Here is a 13,968-nt window from a genome sequence, read left to right on the forward strand (position 1 = left end):
GAGCCCTGCACCATGCCGCTCTGGGACAGGCAGCTCGGACGCCCAGCTCCGCTGCCCCGGCTGGCTGTGGGGTCCCAGGTACAGTACTGTCAGCCCCTCATTTCCACCCTAAGGGGTACCAAAGGGGACAGCCCCTACAGGGGCCTTCCCTAGGACCAGAGAGGAGGACAAGGGGCAACGGGTCAGGAAGCCATGGTGCCTGGTCTCAAGGCACCTCCATCGCAGGACTGTTCTGGCCAATAGCCTCCCACTCCCTGGGTCCAGCGGTACCTGACCAAGGGCCAAAGGGCAACCCCCCATCGGGGGCTGAGAGGTTAGGGGCTCCCAACCAAGAAGGGTTGCCTTGGTTCAGTGAGACGCAGGGAGGAGGGCTTTGTCAGCTGGGCAGGTCTGGGTCAGGGGCACAGACTCTGACGGTGGCCCTAGGGGGCTGGTGGGAACCAGGAGGCTCATTCTGTTCTGGGACCTCCTGCCCAGGCAGGGGCAGAGCCAGGCTCTCCCTGATGAACCCTGAGTGGGGTCTGGCAGCATTGGTGTGACCTTGGTAGGCTCAGAAGAAGCCCGGCAGCCTGTCCCAGCCAAGGCTGGTGGAAGGTCATCCCTAAAGACTGGTCACCTGCTGGACACCACGGCCCTTCCCCCCGTGGCCAGCTGCCACCTGGGGCACATTGGGACACTCCAGAACTATCACTCAGGTGAACTGAACCCTAGTGGGTGGTCCTTGAAATGGGCTTTGCTGTGTCGAGTTGGCCTTTGTACTAGCAGCTCTGCAGGAAAGCTGGAGGCTGCCTCAGCTGAACAGAAAAAACACACCTTGAGGAGGGAAACTTCTCCTGGGGGTGAGGAGCCCTGTGTTTTAGTGAACTTCACTGGCTCGAATGCAGGATTGTAGCAACATGTCCTTTTAATGTTACCATTTGCGCTCAATTGGGAAGCAGGGAAGGCAGGAGTTTTGGATGCTCCAACTCCAGGAAGCAGCACAGCTTCTCTCTGGACTCTGTTCTGCTCTCTTTCAGGACAGAAATGGAGGGCTGGCCTCTGGGCCAGGGAAACCCAAGGGGGCAGGTGGGGTGGTGGCAGTGAGTGCGGGCCGGGGCCCCAGGCCTGGGTCTGTGAAGAACCTGGTCTGTGGCTCACGTGCCTCTGCTGACCCAGAATGGAGAACTTCCAGTACAGCGTCCAGCTGAGCGACCAGGACTGGGCTGAGTTCTCAGCCGCTGCCGAAGAGTGTGGCCTCCTGCAGGCCGGCCTGGCCTCTGGGGATGAACCCTTGTCTAGCGACACTGACCAAAGGGACAGCAGGGGCAGCAGCCCCCCAGGACCCTCACCCTTTCTCGAGGGGCAACTGACTCCTGGAGGAAGTAGCTGGCCCAGCTTTGAGGAGGAGGACAAGGCCGCCACCCGGCAGCTGGTCAGCAGGTCTTGGCATGAACCCATGCTGGCCCCAGAGGCGGGTCAGCAGACGCCCAGCACGTCCGCACAGTCAGAAGCTCGGCTGTCCCTCAGCCCTGGTGCCACCCCTCTCGTCCAGGGCTCATCCCTCCCGGGGCCAGTGTCTTCCAGAGACGAGATGCAGAGGCTTCTGCGGGGGCCAGCCCCCCGGGGCCCTGCCCCTACTCCCACTGGTGAGCCCGCTGGGAGTCCTGAGTCCCCTGTCCACAGTGCTGCCCCCCAGAGGTCCCCTGGCAGCCCTGGAGCCCCGCCAAGAAGCCCTGGCCGAAAGAAGAGGCGCACTGCAGGCACCAAAGCAGGTGGGCGTTCGGGCGGCCCAGGCCCTGCTCCCACCCAGCTGGACTCCCCACTGCTCACAGAGGCCAAACCTGAGGACAGCTTCGGCCCTGCTGGGTCCAGGGGGAAGGGTCTCCCAGCAGGAGCAGCAAAGCAGACAGCAGGAACTGGGCCAGAGTCTGCAGGAGCCCCCGAGCAGGTGGCCGGACAAGGGCCAGGTGTGGATCTGTCTACATCTGTCTCTACTACTGAGCAGGGAACAGATCGACTTGGAATGAGCCCCAGAGCTGACCCGTGCGCTGCGTCCACGTCTGACCCAGGGGCTCCTCTAGACGTCACGATTAAGTCAGATGTGGCTCTATCCACACCTGCCTCTGAACCTCAACCCGATAAGCCTCAGTCTACACCTGCCTTCAAGCCTCAACCTGATGAACCTCAGTCTACACCCGCCTTCAAGCCTCAACCCGATGAATCTCAGTCTACATCCGCCTTCAACGCTCAACCCAATGAGCCTCAGTCCACACCCACCTTCAGTCCTCAACCCGATGAGCCTCAGTCTACACCTGCCTTCAAGCCTCAACCTGATGAACCTCAGTCTACATCCGCCTTCAACGCTCAACCCAATGAGCCTCAGTCCACACTCGCCTTCAGTCCTCAACCCGATGAGCCTCAGTCTACACCTGCCTTCAAGCCTCAACCTGATGAACCTCAGTCTACACCCGCCTTCAACGTTCAACCCAATGAGCCTCAGTCCACACCCGCCTTCAGTCCTCAACCCAATGAGCCTCAGTCTACACCTGCCTTCAAGCCTCAACCTGATGAACCTCAGTCTACACCCGCCTTCAACACTCAACCCAATGAGCCTCAGTCCACACCCACCTTCAAGCCTAGACTAGATGTGGACCAGCTTATGCCAGGCCCAGTGGTCCAGCCAGAGGTGGATTCATCTATGCCTGCCTCAAAGGCTGTACCATGCACAGCCCTGCCTCACCTTGTGCTCGAGGCTGGGTCTGATGTGGGTGTGTCTACACCACCTGCTCCCACACCCCAGGCTGGGCCTGACATGGTGGAAGCAGAGGTTGTTCCTGTGGCCAAGCTGGGTTTGAGCCCTGTTCGGTCTCTAGAGGGGCACCAACAGAACCCCAGAGGGGAGCCCTCAACAGATGCCCCTGGACACCACACTGGGGAGCCCCCTCTAGGCCCCATCCAAGCACCCAAGAAGAAGAAAGTGCGATTCTCTATGGCCATGCCCAGCTCCGAAGAGCCAGGGTCAGGAGAGGTCTCAGGCCCACTCTCTCCGGCCACAGCCCCCAGGATGGCATCTGGGGGCCACAGAGGTTCTGGAGCCTGGGACTCTGTGGCAGTTGGGCCCCGGAGCCCCCAGCCTCGGATTCTGAAGCACCTGCCTCCCCCTGCCCCCTCTGCCTCCATGGGGCCAGGGCGCAGGAGCTGCTTTGCAGTGACCCTCCCGGAAGCCTATGACTTCTTCTTTTGTGACACCATTGAGGAGGAGGACGAAGAGGCTGAGGGGGCAGCAGAGGCTGCCCAGGCTCCAGCCGAAGTCCAGTGGCCGGATGTGTGTGAGTTCTTCTTCCAAGAGAGCCAAATCCAGAGGTCGAGGCACCAGGAGGGCCGCTCCCAGGCCCCACTCCTAAAGGCTGGGTCTGTGCCGGCCCCTCCACCTGGAGACCCCATGCCAATCTCCATCCCTGAGGCCTATGAACACTTCCTCGAGGAGGACAGGTCAGGGGGCACACTGGGGCCAGCCGCCCTTCTCCAGATGCAGGCCACAGAGCCCTCCAGGTCAGTCCTCTGGGGAGTGGGAACTGGCGCCCCACCGGAGTCTAGCCCAGCCACAGTGGAACAGCTCACCCTGGCCATCAGGGAAGCAGGTGTGTGTTGCGGGGGCCTCCTGGTCTGTCTAGGACCTGGGAACACACTGTCCAGGGAGTTCAGCCAAGAGGGCCATCGGGGGAGGGACAGGCCAGGATCCTGGGTTGTGAGCTGGTGGGCGGGCCTCAGGGGTGATCTGCTCAGGAAGGGCCCCTCCCCCTGCCTCCTCCCCGACTCCCAGGAGACAGTCCAGGTGGGGCAGCCCCAGCCAGGCAGGGGGTGGCTCCACAGTGGCTGTCACCTTGTGTTCAGCCCCAGACAACTTGGGGCATCCCCAGCTCAGTCTGCACTGCCTGCAGGTAAGGCTCACATTCCTTCTAGAAGATATTTTACAAACCAGGAAACAGTGCCCCGGATGCACTCGCCCAAGTTGGCCTGACTCAACTATGCCACACGCTACCCTGGGTCTTGGGACAGAGGTGTCATAGGAAGGACGTGACTCAGGATAGACGTGACCAGGGCAGGTGTGTCTGAGTCAGGCAGCAGGAGCTCAGGCCATGCTTCTCTTCCCCAGTGGCACCCCGGGGTCCCCTCACCTCGTTCACCTTCAGCCAGAAAGACATGTGCATGGTGTTCGTAGCCTTTGCTACCTGGGCTGTGAGAACATCAGACCTGCATGCCCCAGATGCCTGGAAGACAGGTTTGTGGGGCCGGGGTGGGGTGGGCTGGTGTTCAGAAGTCCAGTGGAGGGGGAGTGGTGTCCAGTCCCAGCTTCTGGGCTAGCAGGGATGAGAGGCCCATGTGGAGGTGTGGGTTTCTCTGCTGACTGATTTCCTGCGTTGCAGACCCACCCTCTCTCTGCCAGCCTGCCCTTGTCCTTTGAGAGTCAGCCTGTGTGGATGGAAGGTGGTGACAAGGCCAGAACAGAGCCGGCACTCAGGAGGTCTGTGCTTCTCTTGCAGTTCTGCTGGCCAACATTGGCACCATCTCTGCCATCCGATATTTCCGCCGGCAGGTGGAGCGGGGGCGCCACAGCCGCAGTCGCAGCCCCAGCCCCAGCTCCAGCCCCAGCCCCTAGGACCCAGGCTTGGCCCAGGAAGACGCAGGACAAGGAAATGTCCACAGGTGCTCAGGACAAGGCGCTGCCCTCAGGCCTTGCCCTCTGACTCTTTGTGTTCTGCAGTGTCCAAGAAGGAGACTGCGTCCTTGGTCCCGGCTCCCCTGGACTCCACTGAGGGTCTGACCAGTGGCTGAGGCCAAGGCTGTGCTCCACACTTGGGAGCGGGGAGATTCTGGAAGGCTGGGTAGGTAGGGACCGAGCAGGAAGCTGGTTAGTAAGGTGGCCAGGTTAGCAATAAAAAACACAGGTAGTCCAATGAAACTTGAATCTCAGACACTCAGGATGAGACCCACTTACACTAAGGAACTGTTTGTGGTTTATCTGAAACCGGAATTAACTGGAATCCTCATCCTATGTGGTTATGCTTCTGGAGGGAGGGCCACAACAGGACAGTGGAAGTTAGAGGGGTTCAGAGCAGCAGCAAGGCCCCAGCAGGAGATCGGGGCAGGGAGCAAGAGCAAGGAGGCAGAGGGCCTCGAGGCTGGAGGGTGGGCAGTGTCCCAGCCTCTGCCCTGTTTACAAGAGGCTGGACCGGTGGAGGCCTCTGAGGCTTCTCTGACCCCGGAACCCCAAAGGTCTGGTCAAGGCCTCCTTGGTTCCTGCCTGAGACGGTGAGCAGGTACCCAGAGGGGTAGGGGTCCGTAGGCAGGGCCTGGAGCCCGGCCTCTGGGGCGCCCTGGAGGGGCTGCAGAGATGGAAGGCAAGGGTATCTGGTGGAGGAACTGGACACCTGGCTTTGCCCAGGGCTGAGAGGAGCTGGAGATGGGACAGGAAAGTGGGCAGGGCGCAGGCAGTGGTGGAGCAAGGGGTGCTTGGGTGGGTGTCCAGCCCTGGAAGCAGCACATGCAGGGTCCCCAGGACGCAGGGGACTACTGGCTGCTGAGGACAGGACGCATGGACACACAGCACCAATAAAACCTCCTCTTTCCTTCCTGTTTGGTCTCTTCCAGTTTCTCCCGACCAGTTCATCCTACTCACACACGCCCAGGCCACCCTCTTCCCTCTGCTCATCATGTCTCAGACCTCACTGACCTCCGACTCTTGTGCTCTCTGGTTTCACATACTCTGGCCCTCGCTAACCTGACTTACTCAGCCCTCTGATCGTTATGCTTGTGCCATCCTCCTTCTCCCAGGTGAAGCCGCTACCCCAAGTCCCCTCCCTCATTCCTTCCTGAGAGGCAGGCTGAGGTGTGGGCCCTTTGGGTGTCCAGTCACCTTGGCCAAGGTGTCCAGGGCCCAGGGTAACTCAGGGTTCTTGAGGCTCCCTCCACCTGCCGGGGTCAGACCCGGTCTCGACACTGCCTGTGGCCCCACAGACAAGCCCCAGGTCCTGTTGCGGCCCCTCCTCCAGGGTCGATGCAGGCAGGTGGTCCCCAGCAGCAGCTGCTAGGGGCCATCAGATCCACTGGATGAGCCCCTGTTCAGGCTCTGGTGCTCCTCGAGGCCCCCGCCGCTGGGAAGGTGACAGAGCTTTGTCCTGGCTGCTGCCATAGCCCGGGCGGGGGACGCCATCTGGTGGGGAGAGCGGACATGCATGTGTCTTCAGGAGGTGACACCCCAAACTCTCCCAGAAAGGGGCAGGGCCCTCACTCACCTGGGGGAGGTGGTGAGGGGTCGGGCGAAGCTTCTTTCTCAGGGGAGACCTGGGGACCCCAACCACAGGTCTGAGAGATGGGCCCCAGGAAAGGGAGCTTGGAGACCAGTCCACGAATCTGCCTGACCCCACCCCTTCCTTTTCCTCTTGGCCCCCTCCCTCCCCACTGCTCCCTTCCTGCCACCAAGCCCATTCCCTGGTTTCCACTCACCCCCCTCTTCCCCTGTTTCCATCTCTCCTGCTCCCTCAGGGTCCCAGAAGGCCCCACGTGATTTCCTCTCCCCAACAGAACCCCTTGCCCGGGGTGGGGGCTGATACTCACAAGCTGAGGGGAGTCTGGGGGCCGGGGCCCCCAGCCCTTGATGGAGGCACGATGGTGCCGAGAGGCTCGGGCCCGCGGGACTGCCTTCTCAGAGAGTAAGTGGGGGCCGGAGAGTCCACAGCTGGAGTCAGAGACAGGCTCAGACACGGGGATTGAGCAGAACGGGCTGGAGGGCTCAGGTCCAAGCGTGCTCTGCATCGCACTGAGGAACTGTCGGGAGAGCACTGGTGACCGAGGCCCCCTGAGAGGCCCCTGCCCCAGAAACCCCCTCAGTCACCCACAGTGGCCTGAGCAGACCTCAGGCTTCGGGTACCCTCTCAGCCTTAGGCTGTGGGCACACCAGCTCTTTCTGTCACCTAGCAGGGGACTGACCTCATCCAGGTTCTGGACATCTGTGATCTTGCGGTGGGAAGTGGCAGGTGGTGTGTAGGGGTCAGCATAGAGCGGGGAGTGGGGTGTCTCCAGAGAATGGTCTGGAGCCTCAGTGCCGCCGTCTAGGCTCAACTGTAGGCAAGAGACAGGAGACACAGCTTCCTGGGGCTGGAAGCGGCCAAGCCCTTCCCTCTCTGTGCAAGGGGCCTCTGGTGGTTTCAGGACTGAGGAGGCCAGGGAGGTGGAGGGTGGGAGGGAGCGGAGGGTCATGCCTAGAGCCGGGGTCAACGTGCTGGCCCACCTTGGTCAGGTCCAGGTGTAGCAGGGCGGCTGGGCCAGGCCTCTCAGCCCGGGCCTTGTTCCTGGGTGATCGGCTGCTGCCGCCCCGTCTCAGCTTTGCCCTGTGCCCGCCGATGCTGGTGCAGCCAGGGTTGGCTTGCTCCTGTGGGAACCAAAGACCTTCCAGAAGGTTTCCTGGGGCCCTCTCCCCATACAACGGTCTGAAGCTACACAGAGTCCCTTCCCCTGAGGAACCAGGCAAGTATGCCATGGGGTCCACCCCCCTCAGATACTCACCAGTGGGGGCCGGGCCGGGCAGCCTGCAGTGGATGGTGCTGAGGACTCAGGGAGGGAGTGGCTGGTGCAAGTGGAGGCGGGCGCCGGGCACCCTGAGTCCCAGCTGGTCCGTGCATCAGAGGAGAGCGAGCCTCGGCCACTGGCCACAACCTGGGCAGCCGGCAAGGGGTAAAGGTGAGCCAGGTGGCAGGAACCCTCCCCACCTCCCCGTGCCCAGGCCCACCTGTCTGTTTTACCATGGCCCAGCAGCACCTGCCCTGCTGACTCCTTACCTGTGTGGGCGCCCGCAGCCCTGGGAGGCTCTCAGGGCCGAGTGGTGGGGAGGCCCTGTCCTCCTGGCAGACTGTCTGCAGGCAGAGCAGCCAGTGGCTATAGTCCTCGTAGCTGGCACACACCACACGGATGGTGTTGATGAGACGGCCTGGTGCACGGATGCTGTGAGGGGGCCTTGCAGGCAGGGTGCTCCCTGCAAGGCCCCAGCGCAGAGCTAGGTGCCCACCCAGGGCCACAGCCCCTCTCCCAGGCCTGGCTCCCACCCACCTTCAATCAGGAAAGAGCGAATCTGCTTCTCCCTCTCTTCCAGGTTGATGTGGATGGCGCTGAGCGGGAGCTCCCCCTGCAGGGCATCAGGGGGACAGGGCCTGAGTCAGGGAACAATCCCTGACCACCACCTCAGTGAGCCCTCCTGAGTTGGGTGGGCACGTGGATGCCAGGCAGAGGGCAAAGCAGGGCTGAGGCCAACATCTTGAGGGAGGCCAGGCACATCCTGTCCGTTCTAGAGGGGTGTCTTCACCTGGGCTCCAGGTGGGGCTTTCTCCAGCCAATGTCTGACTCAGGACTGGTCAGGGACTGGTCCCCTGGGCCACCCATTAAGATGGGGGTGGGTGGGAAGGGATCACGAGGAAGACCCCTGCGTTTCTCGATGGCTGAAGGCCATGATCACCCCCAGTGTAGGAGGTACCCTGATGCACAGGATGGACCCTCACGCCCATGCCTACACCCACACACGCACACACACACACATACACACACACACACACACAACCTTCAGGCACCAGGAAGATGCCTGTTCAGAGGTACAGGCACCTTCCAGGAGCACTGTGCCCCATGCCACCCCCAGGTGACTGGCCTGCTGGTGGCTGTGGACTTGCTAGCATGATACAGGGTGCTGAGGCAAGGTGCCCACCGTCCTTGCCCATGATAGGCTGAGACCAGACTGACCAGGACAGCAGGCTGGGTGGGTGGGGCCACCTGTCCCAGCAGGCCCCGACATACAGGTTCCTCCTGAGCCGTTGCCCCCTCCCACCCCCATGTGCAGGGCGCCTCCCTGGGGCGGGTCTGCAGTGGGGAGGGACCCACCTTAAAGCAAAGCCCATCTGCTTCCTCGGAGAAGATGGCCAGGGAGGTTGGGTACAGGACAAGGAGGCGGTCCCACTGCTCCTGCAGGGAGGTCACAGGGTGGAGTGGGGTCTCCGCTGGCATGCACCCAGGGCCTGGCCCCACCTGGAGCCCGTACCCCGCTCCCACCTCCTCCCACCTCTGTGCCCCCACCTGTGAGGGCAGATGCTGCAGCTTGACCCTTGAGGCACAGATGGCACTGCCCATCACCTGGCGGCCTGATGCTGTCCGCAGCCGGGTCAGCCTGTGCTGCAGAGTGCAGGGGAGCGCGTCCTCAGTGGGGCCTTGGGAGGAAAGGGTCAGGGGCAGGTGGAGGAGGGGAAGGGAAAGGGGTGCAGGGTTCCCAGCACTGACCTGCAGGGGCTCTGGGGGGCAGCGAGGCACCCCTCCCACGAGGGCTATCTGCTTCTCCAGGTGGTAGAGCCAGCGGCCCAGCTCGGCCTGGCTGGGGCAGAGCACGAGAAGTGGGGCGGGCAGCGGGCCTGCGGGGGAGGGACAGAGTGGGCTAGGCCAGAGGCCCACAGGAGAGGTCCCTCAAGGGTTGGCAGAAGCCACTGATGACCACATGCACAGCTCTGGAGGCCCTCAGTCTGCTGTCCTCCACCCCAGCCTGGCACTGAACGTGTGCCCATCAGAGGAAAAGTCAGGACCCTTCAACGTGCTCAGAGTTCCGCCAAGGTCCCAGGCCGGGTCAACAGCCAGGCTCAGTGAGCAGCCTTAGTGCTGTCGCCTTGTCCTGAGGGCAAGGTCAGCACAGGCAGCCCCACCCGTGCTCCCACACACCTGTGATCTGGAAGGCGTGCTCTCTAGACCCCTCGAGGGGGCAGACACTCAGCTCCATCAGTGGTAACAGCCCCTGCCAGAGCATAGAGGGAGAGAAGGGCTAGGGCCCCTCTGCCTCCCACAGCTCTGCTCTCCCGCTTCCTCAGCACCTCCCTCTGCCCATCTCACCACACCTGGAAAGTGAGTCCTTCGGGACCATGGGCCTGGAAGTAGAGGTGGGAGGGGAACAGCTCCAGGTAGCAGTCACTGACATTCTAGGGGAGAGAGGGGCCAGCGTCTGAGGACTTGGGGGCAGGGTCCAGGGTGGCCCCCCTAAGCATGCCCCCCCAGCCCAGCCCCCACCTGGCTGTGCTGGAAACGCAGCTGGACCTTGGCATAGTGCACAACGCTGCCCAGACTCCTCACTGCTGCCCTTCGCCGCCCCTCCTTGAACACACTCAGGAAAGGCTGCTCCAGGATTTCTTGCTGGCTCTGCAAACCTGGGATGTTCTAGGGTGGGGGAAGAGCTCAGGAGAGGGGGCCTGAATGGTGACCAGTGGCCTTGGCCCCCAGTCTCACCATACATAGGTTAAGAACACACGTACAGCATCACTTATGTACAGAGCCCTGTACACACACAGTCTCTTCACGTGACAACAGTGCAGAACACACACACACACACACACACACACACACACACACACACACAGCCTCTGCTGGTCACAGAACTCTGTGGTCTAGTGATGGACCAGCAACCTTTCAACTCATCAGAAATTCAACTCTTAGCTTCACTGTTTCCTAACTGTGTTCCCTTATTTTGGTTACTGTGCTGTTTAAAGTCCCTTCAGTCATGTCTGACTCTTTGTTACCCTATGGATTGTAGCCCTCCAGGCTCCTCTGTCCATGGGATTCTCCCGGCAAGAATACTAGAGTGGGTTGCCATGCCCTCCTCCAGGGGATCTTCCCAACCCAGGGATCCAACCCGCATCTCCTGCAGCTCCTGCATTGCAGGTGAATTCTTTACTGCTGAGCCACCAGGGAAGTCCTATTTTGGTTACTCAACCTTCCAAATCCTGTTGGTCAGAGGGGTTTTCAGGTGTTTGAGTGACAGGATGCTCAAAACCCTCCCACACCTCAGCGTCAGTTGGTACTGGCTTAAAACCTGGCTCTACGGAGAAAGGTTAGGATCCATGGGGTCACAAAGAGTTCGACACAACTGAGTGACTGAACAACAACAAACCGAGAAGGGGGGTGCCGATTTGCAGTATTTTCCAGTTTGCCTGGTGTAAGTATTCTCATCACAGCCTGTTAAGCGCCACACTGCCACATGCCCCCATCTCCCTCTCAGCAGAGGCCAAGGTCCTGGCAATGGCCAAGGGGTCCTCTCCCCTCACTTCAGGCATCTACTTATCTCAGGATCTTTGCTCCTGCTGCCCTCTCTGACTGCAGCACTCAGCCCAGCCCCTTCTCACTTAGTCCAGCACTCGGCTCAGACTCCTTCTCTTGAGCTCCTGTCCGGTGCCCTTCCGACGCTCCAGCCTCACTGGCCCCTGCCCATTGGTCCTCCTTTGCATTTCACCTTGGTGCCAGCCACATCTGATGTGCTGTCTTTTCCTTCTTTATCTTGTCATCTGGCTTTGTCATGGATGCGAATGACATGGGAACAGGGCCCTTGTCTATTGGCCCCTTTGCTGGGCCAGGACCTAGGACAGTACTGGTGCACTGGGTGTAAGCCCTCGGTGTACTAGGGCTTCAGTGCCTGTCTGCTGAAGGGAGGGAGGATCAGTGCCCACCAACAGCTGACTCTCAAACAGAGAATCCTCTATAAGCAGGGCTTTGATGATCAGAATGGGAGCCAGATCAGGACAGGTGCCCAACTAGGGCTGGAGGGGCTGAAGTCTGAGGATCAGGGCACACTGGGGAGCTGGCAGGGGCTGCTGTGCCTTGGCCAAGCTGAGCCACCCCTTGGGCAAGCCCAGGAATGTGAACAGACAGACTCAGAGCTTCCGGGCCTCTCTGCCTCTGGGTGGGGCCTCCTGCACCCACACCCAGTGCGGACGATGCTGGGATGGGACCCATGAAAAATAGGCCACGGAGCAGGAAGGGCCACACAGCTGGCCCGTGGCCTGGGCTCAGGCTTGGGGCCCTTGTGGGGCAGGCTCCCACGTCCGGGCAGGGCCCACCCCCTGACAGGGAAAGGGAGTGCTGGCTCCTCCCCTGGCCCCACCCACCGAGGTTCAGCAAGCCGAGTTCCCTCTCCAGCTGCCATGTCCTGGCAAGAGGACCACCGGGACCACATGGTATGCCCTGGACCTGCACGGAGGCAACTGAGGTCTGAGATGTGGCCACATGGAGGGATTCTGGCCAGGGAGGGCCTTGACAGAAGTGCCCTGTCCGCTTCTCTGAGGTAGCTGGTTTCTGAAGGTAGCACAGGGAGCCCAGGGAACCCCAGGGAACCCCAGGGAGCAGGAGAGGGGACAGGCCCGGGCTTCCCAGTCTGACAGGAACACTTGGAAAGGTTGCCTGGGAGCCGACACCAGCAGCTGTGAGGATGGGTGCTGGTCAGTGCTCCCCGCACAATCACAGATGTTGTTCCTGGGGCAATAGCCTAGAGGCTCATTTCCCTCACACGCCAGGGCCTTTGCACACAGCAGAGCCTCACTCCAACCCTTGGAGGCTGCGCCGGGTTAAAGGGCAGGTGTCTCTCCCCCTTGGTCAGCAGGTATTCAGCTCAAAGGTGGCCCAGCATATGCTTGGGAGCCCTCCTTGCTGTGTGGCGTGGGGGTACAGGATGACATAGTGGTGGACCCCAAGGGGTGTCTCTTGGAGAAACCAGGGCCAAGGGTAGTAGAGAGACTGGCTCGCTGAGTACAAGAAGCACCTTACTTTCTTGGAGCAACAGTGATGGGGGGTGGTTCACAGCCCCAGCGCTCGCCTGACACCCATGCCCACACGGCAGCAGAGACACACGTGCTTGTCCAGCTTCAACATGCCCAGGCACGCTGTCCTGCACCAGGGCGCGGGGTGGGGGCTGGATACCAGGGCCCTGGGCAGGGCTGGCACGTGGCTGGGCACGGAGGCCCCGCCCTGCCGCCCCACTGACTCAGTGCCGGGTCTCAGTTTCACTCTCCGCTCAGACTTTCGGCCTATGAGCTCCCCAGGGCGGGGCTGCACCTACTTCCTCGCTGTGCTCTGGGCTTGACTCTCTTGAGGCTGACAGGGAAGACCCTGGGCCCAGTACAGATGGGACACACAGGCAGTCACACGCAGACCACCGCTACCACACCCCTCCAAGCCAGGGCACGCTACCGTCAGTCGCTCACCGTCCCTGGGATGTAGTGGAAGATCTTGTCAGCAGTGGTGTCCCGGTCCGCACCAGCCTCAGTGCCAAACAGGCCAGCCAGCTTCCGTGCGCCGTCCTCTCTGGGGACAAGGGAGGGGGGGCTCACAGCCTGGCCCCTGAGGCAGATCGAGGGAGACCCTGTGACCAAGCGGCCATGGCCATACCCCGCCCCCCTCACCTATTTCCCTTCAGCGAGGGCTTTCTGGAAAAGGAGGCCCGGAGCCTCCTAGGGGCCTGAGGGACGCAGTGGCTGTTCCCCATGGGTGGCAGTGGCAGCTGACCTGAGTAGAGCAGGTCGACAGGTCTGGGTCCTTCTCTCCCCAGCCTCCTGCCCCACCTCCTGGGGCGGGGCTCTGGGCCAGCCAGCCCTGCACCTAAGGGCTGGGGAGGCGGAGTCTTTCTGGGAGGGAACTGGCCCCTACCAGAGGCTGAGCTGAGCCTTTCAGCTCCCTTCCCAGGGTCCTCCACACATCAGCCAGCCTGGGGGTAGGGGAAGGGGAGGAGAGATTCCCCAGCTCACAGCCCAGTCAAGAGCCCCCATTCTGTACAGGGGCTCAAAGGCCATTGCATCAGACTGGAGGTTGCCTAGGGTAGGAGGGCCAGAATGGAGCTCCCTGAGCCCAGCGACCCCTCTCCAGACATGTGAGCGCACATCCTGTTTCCACGTAAATGCCAGCCTCTGAATCACCAGTGACTGTATGGGACGTGTGCTCACTCTCAGCTGTTGAAGCGGAGTCTGCAACTGGGGAAGGAAGAACTAGGACCCTCCTGCAGCCTCCTTTCTGCCTCCGTCCAACCCTCACCCCAGGTCAAGATAAATGGTCCTGAGGCTTAACCAGAATCCAGATTCCGAGAGAGAGGGCATAACCCTCCCAGGTGTACCTGGGACTGGTGAGGTCAGGGGGCATGCCATGCAGAGC

General features: G+C 61.5%; 2 protein-coding genes across 5 annotated transcripts; one reads left to right on the top strand and one right to left on the bottom strand.

Moving 5' to 3' along the window:
- On the top strand, positions 1–5,614 carry PERM1 (PPARGC1 and ESRR induced regulator, muscle 1). Of its 3 annotated transcripts, none has more exons than XM_005217090.5 (4): positions 1–78; positions 1,017–3,620; positions 4,136–4,261; positions 4,524–5,614. In XM_005217090.5, exons 2-4 carry the CDS (start codon positions 1,157–1,159, stop codon positions 4,637–4,639), a joined length of 2,706 nt encoding a protein of 901 aa, XP_005217147.1. In that variant the 5' UTR covers positions 1–78; positions 1,017–1,156; the 3' UTR covers positions 4,640–5,614. The 3 variants fall into 3 exon arrangements, with proteins under 3 accessions (XP_005217147.1, XP_015330635.1, NP_001091517.1); NM_001098048.1 differs by having other exon boundaries at positions 11–78; positions 1,022–3,620; XM_015475149.3 differs by having other exon boundaries at positions 1–3,620.
- Positions 5,594–13,340, bottom strand: PLEKHN1 (pleckstrin homology domain containing N1). 2 transcript variants are annotated; one of them, XM_059875784.1, is made up of 16 exons: positions 13,227–13,340; positions 13,029–13,128; positions 10,069–10,215; positions 9,900–9,980; positions 9,727–9,799; positions 9,298–9,425; positions 9,097–9,192; positions 8,905–8,985; positions 8,086–8,161; positions 7,818–7,966; positions 7,546–7,695; positions 7,271–7,411; positions 6,970–7,101; positions 6,598–6,807; positions 6,276–6,324; positions 5,594–6,193 (listed from the first exon to the last, which is right to left on the bottom strand). In XM_059875784.1, the coding sequence occupies exons 1-16, from the start codon at positions 13,307–13,309 to the stop codon at positions 6,078–6,080; spliced, it is 1,812 nt and encodes a 603-aa protein (XP_059731767.1). In that variant the 5' UTR covers positions 13,310–13,340; the 3' UTR covers positions 5,594–6,077. The 2 variants fall into 2 exon arrangements, with proteins under 2 accessions (XP_059731767.1, XP_059731768.1); XM_059875785.1 differs by lacking the exon at positions 6,276–6,324.
- Positions 13,341–13,968: the final 628 nt, after the last annotated feature.

This window comes from Bos taurus, chromosome 16, assembly GCF_002263795.3.
Source record: "Bos taurus isolate L1 Dominette 01449 registration number 42190680 breed Hereford chromosome 16, ARS-UCD2.0, whole genome shotgun sequence".
Classification (NCBI taxonomy): domain Eukaryota; kingdom Metazoa; phylum Chordata; class Mammalia; order Artiodactyla; family Bovidae; genus Bos; species Bos taurus.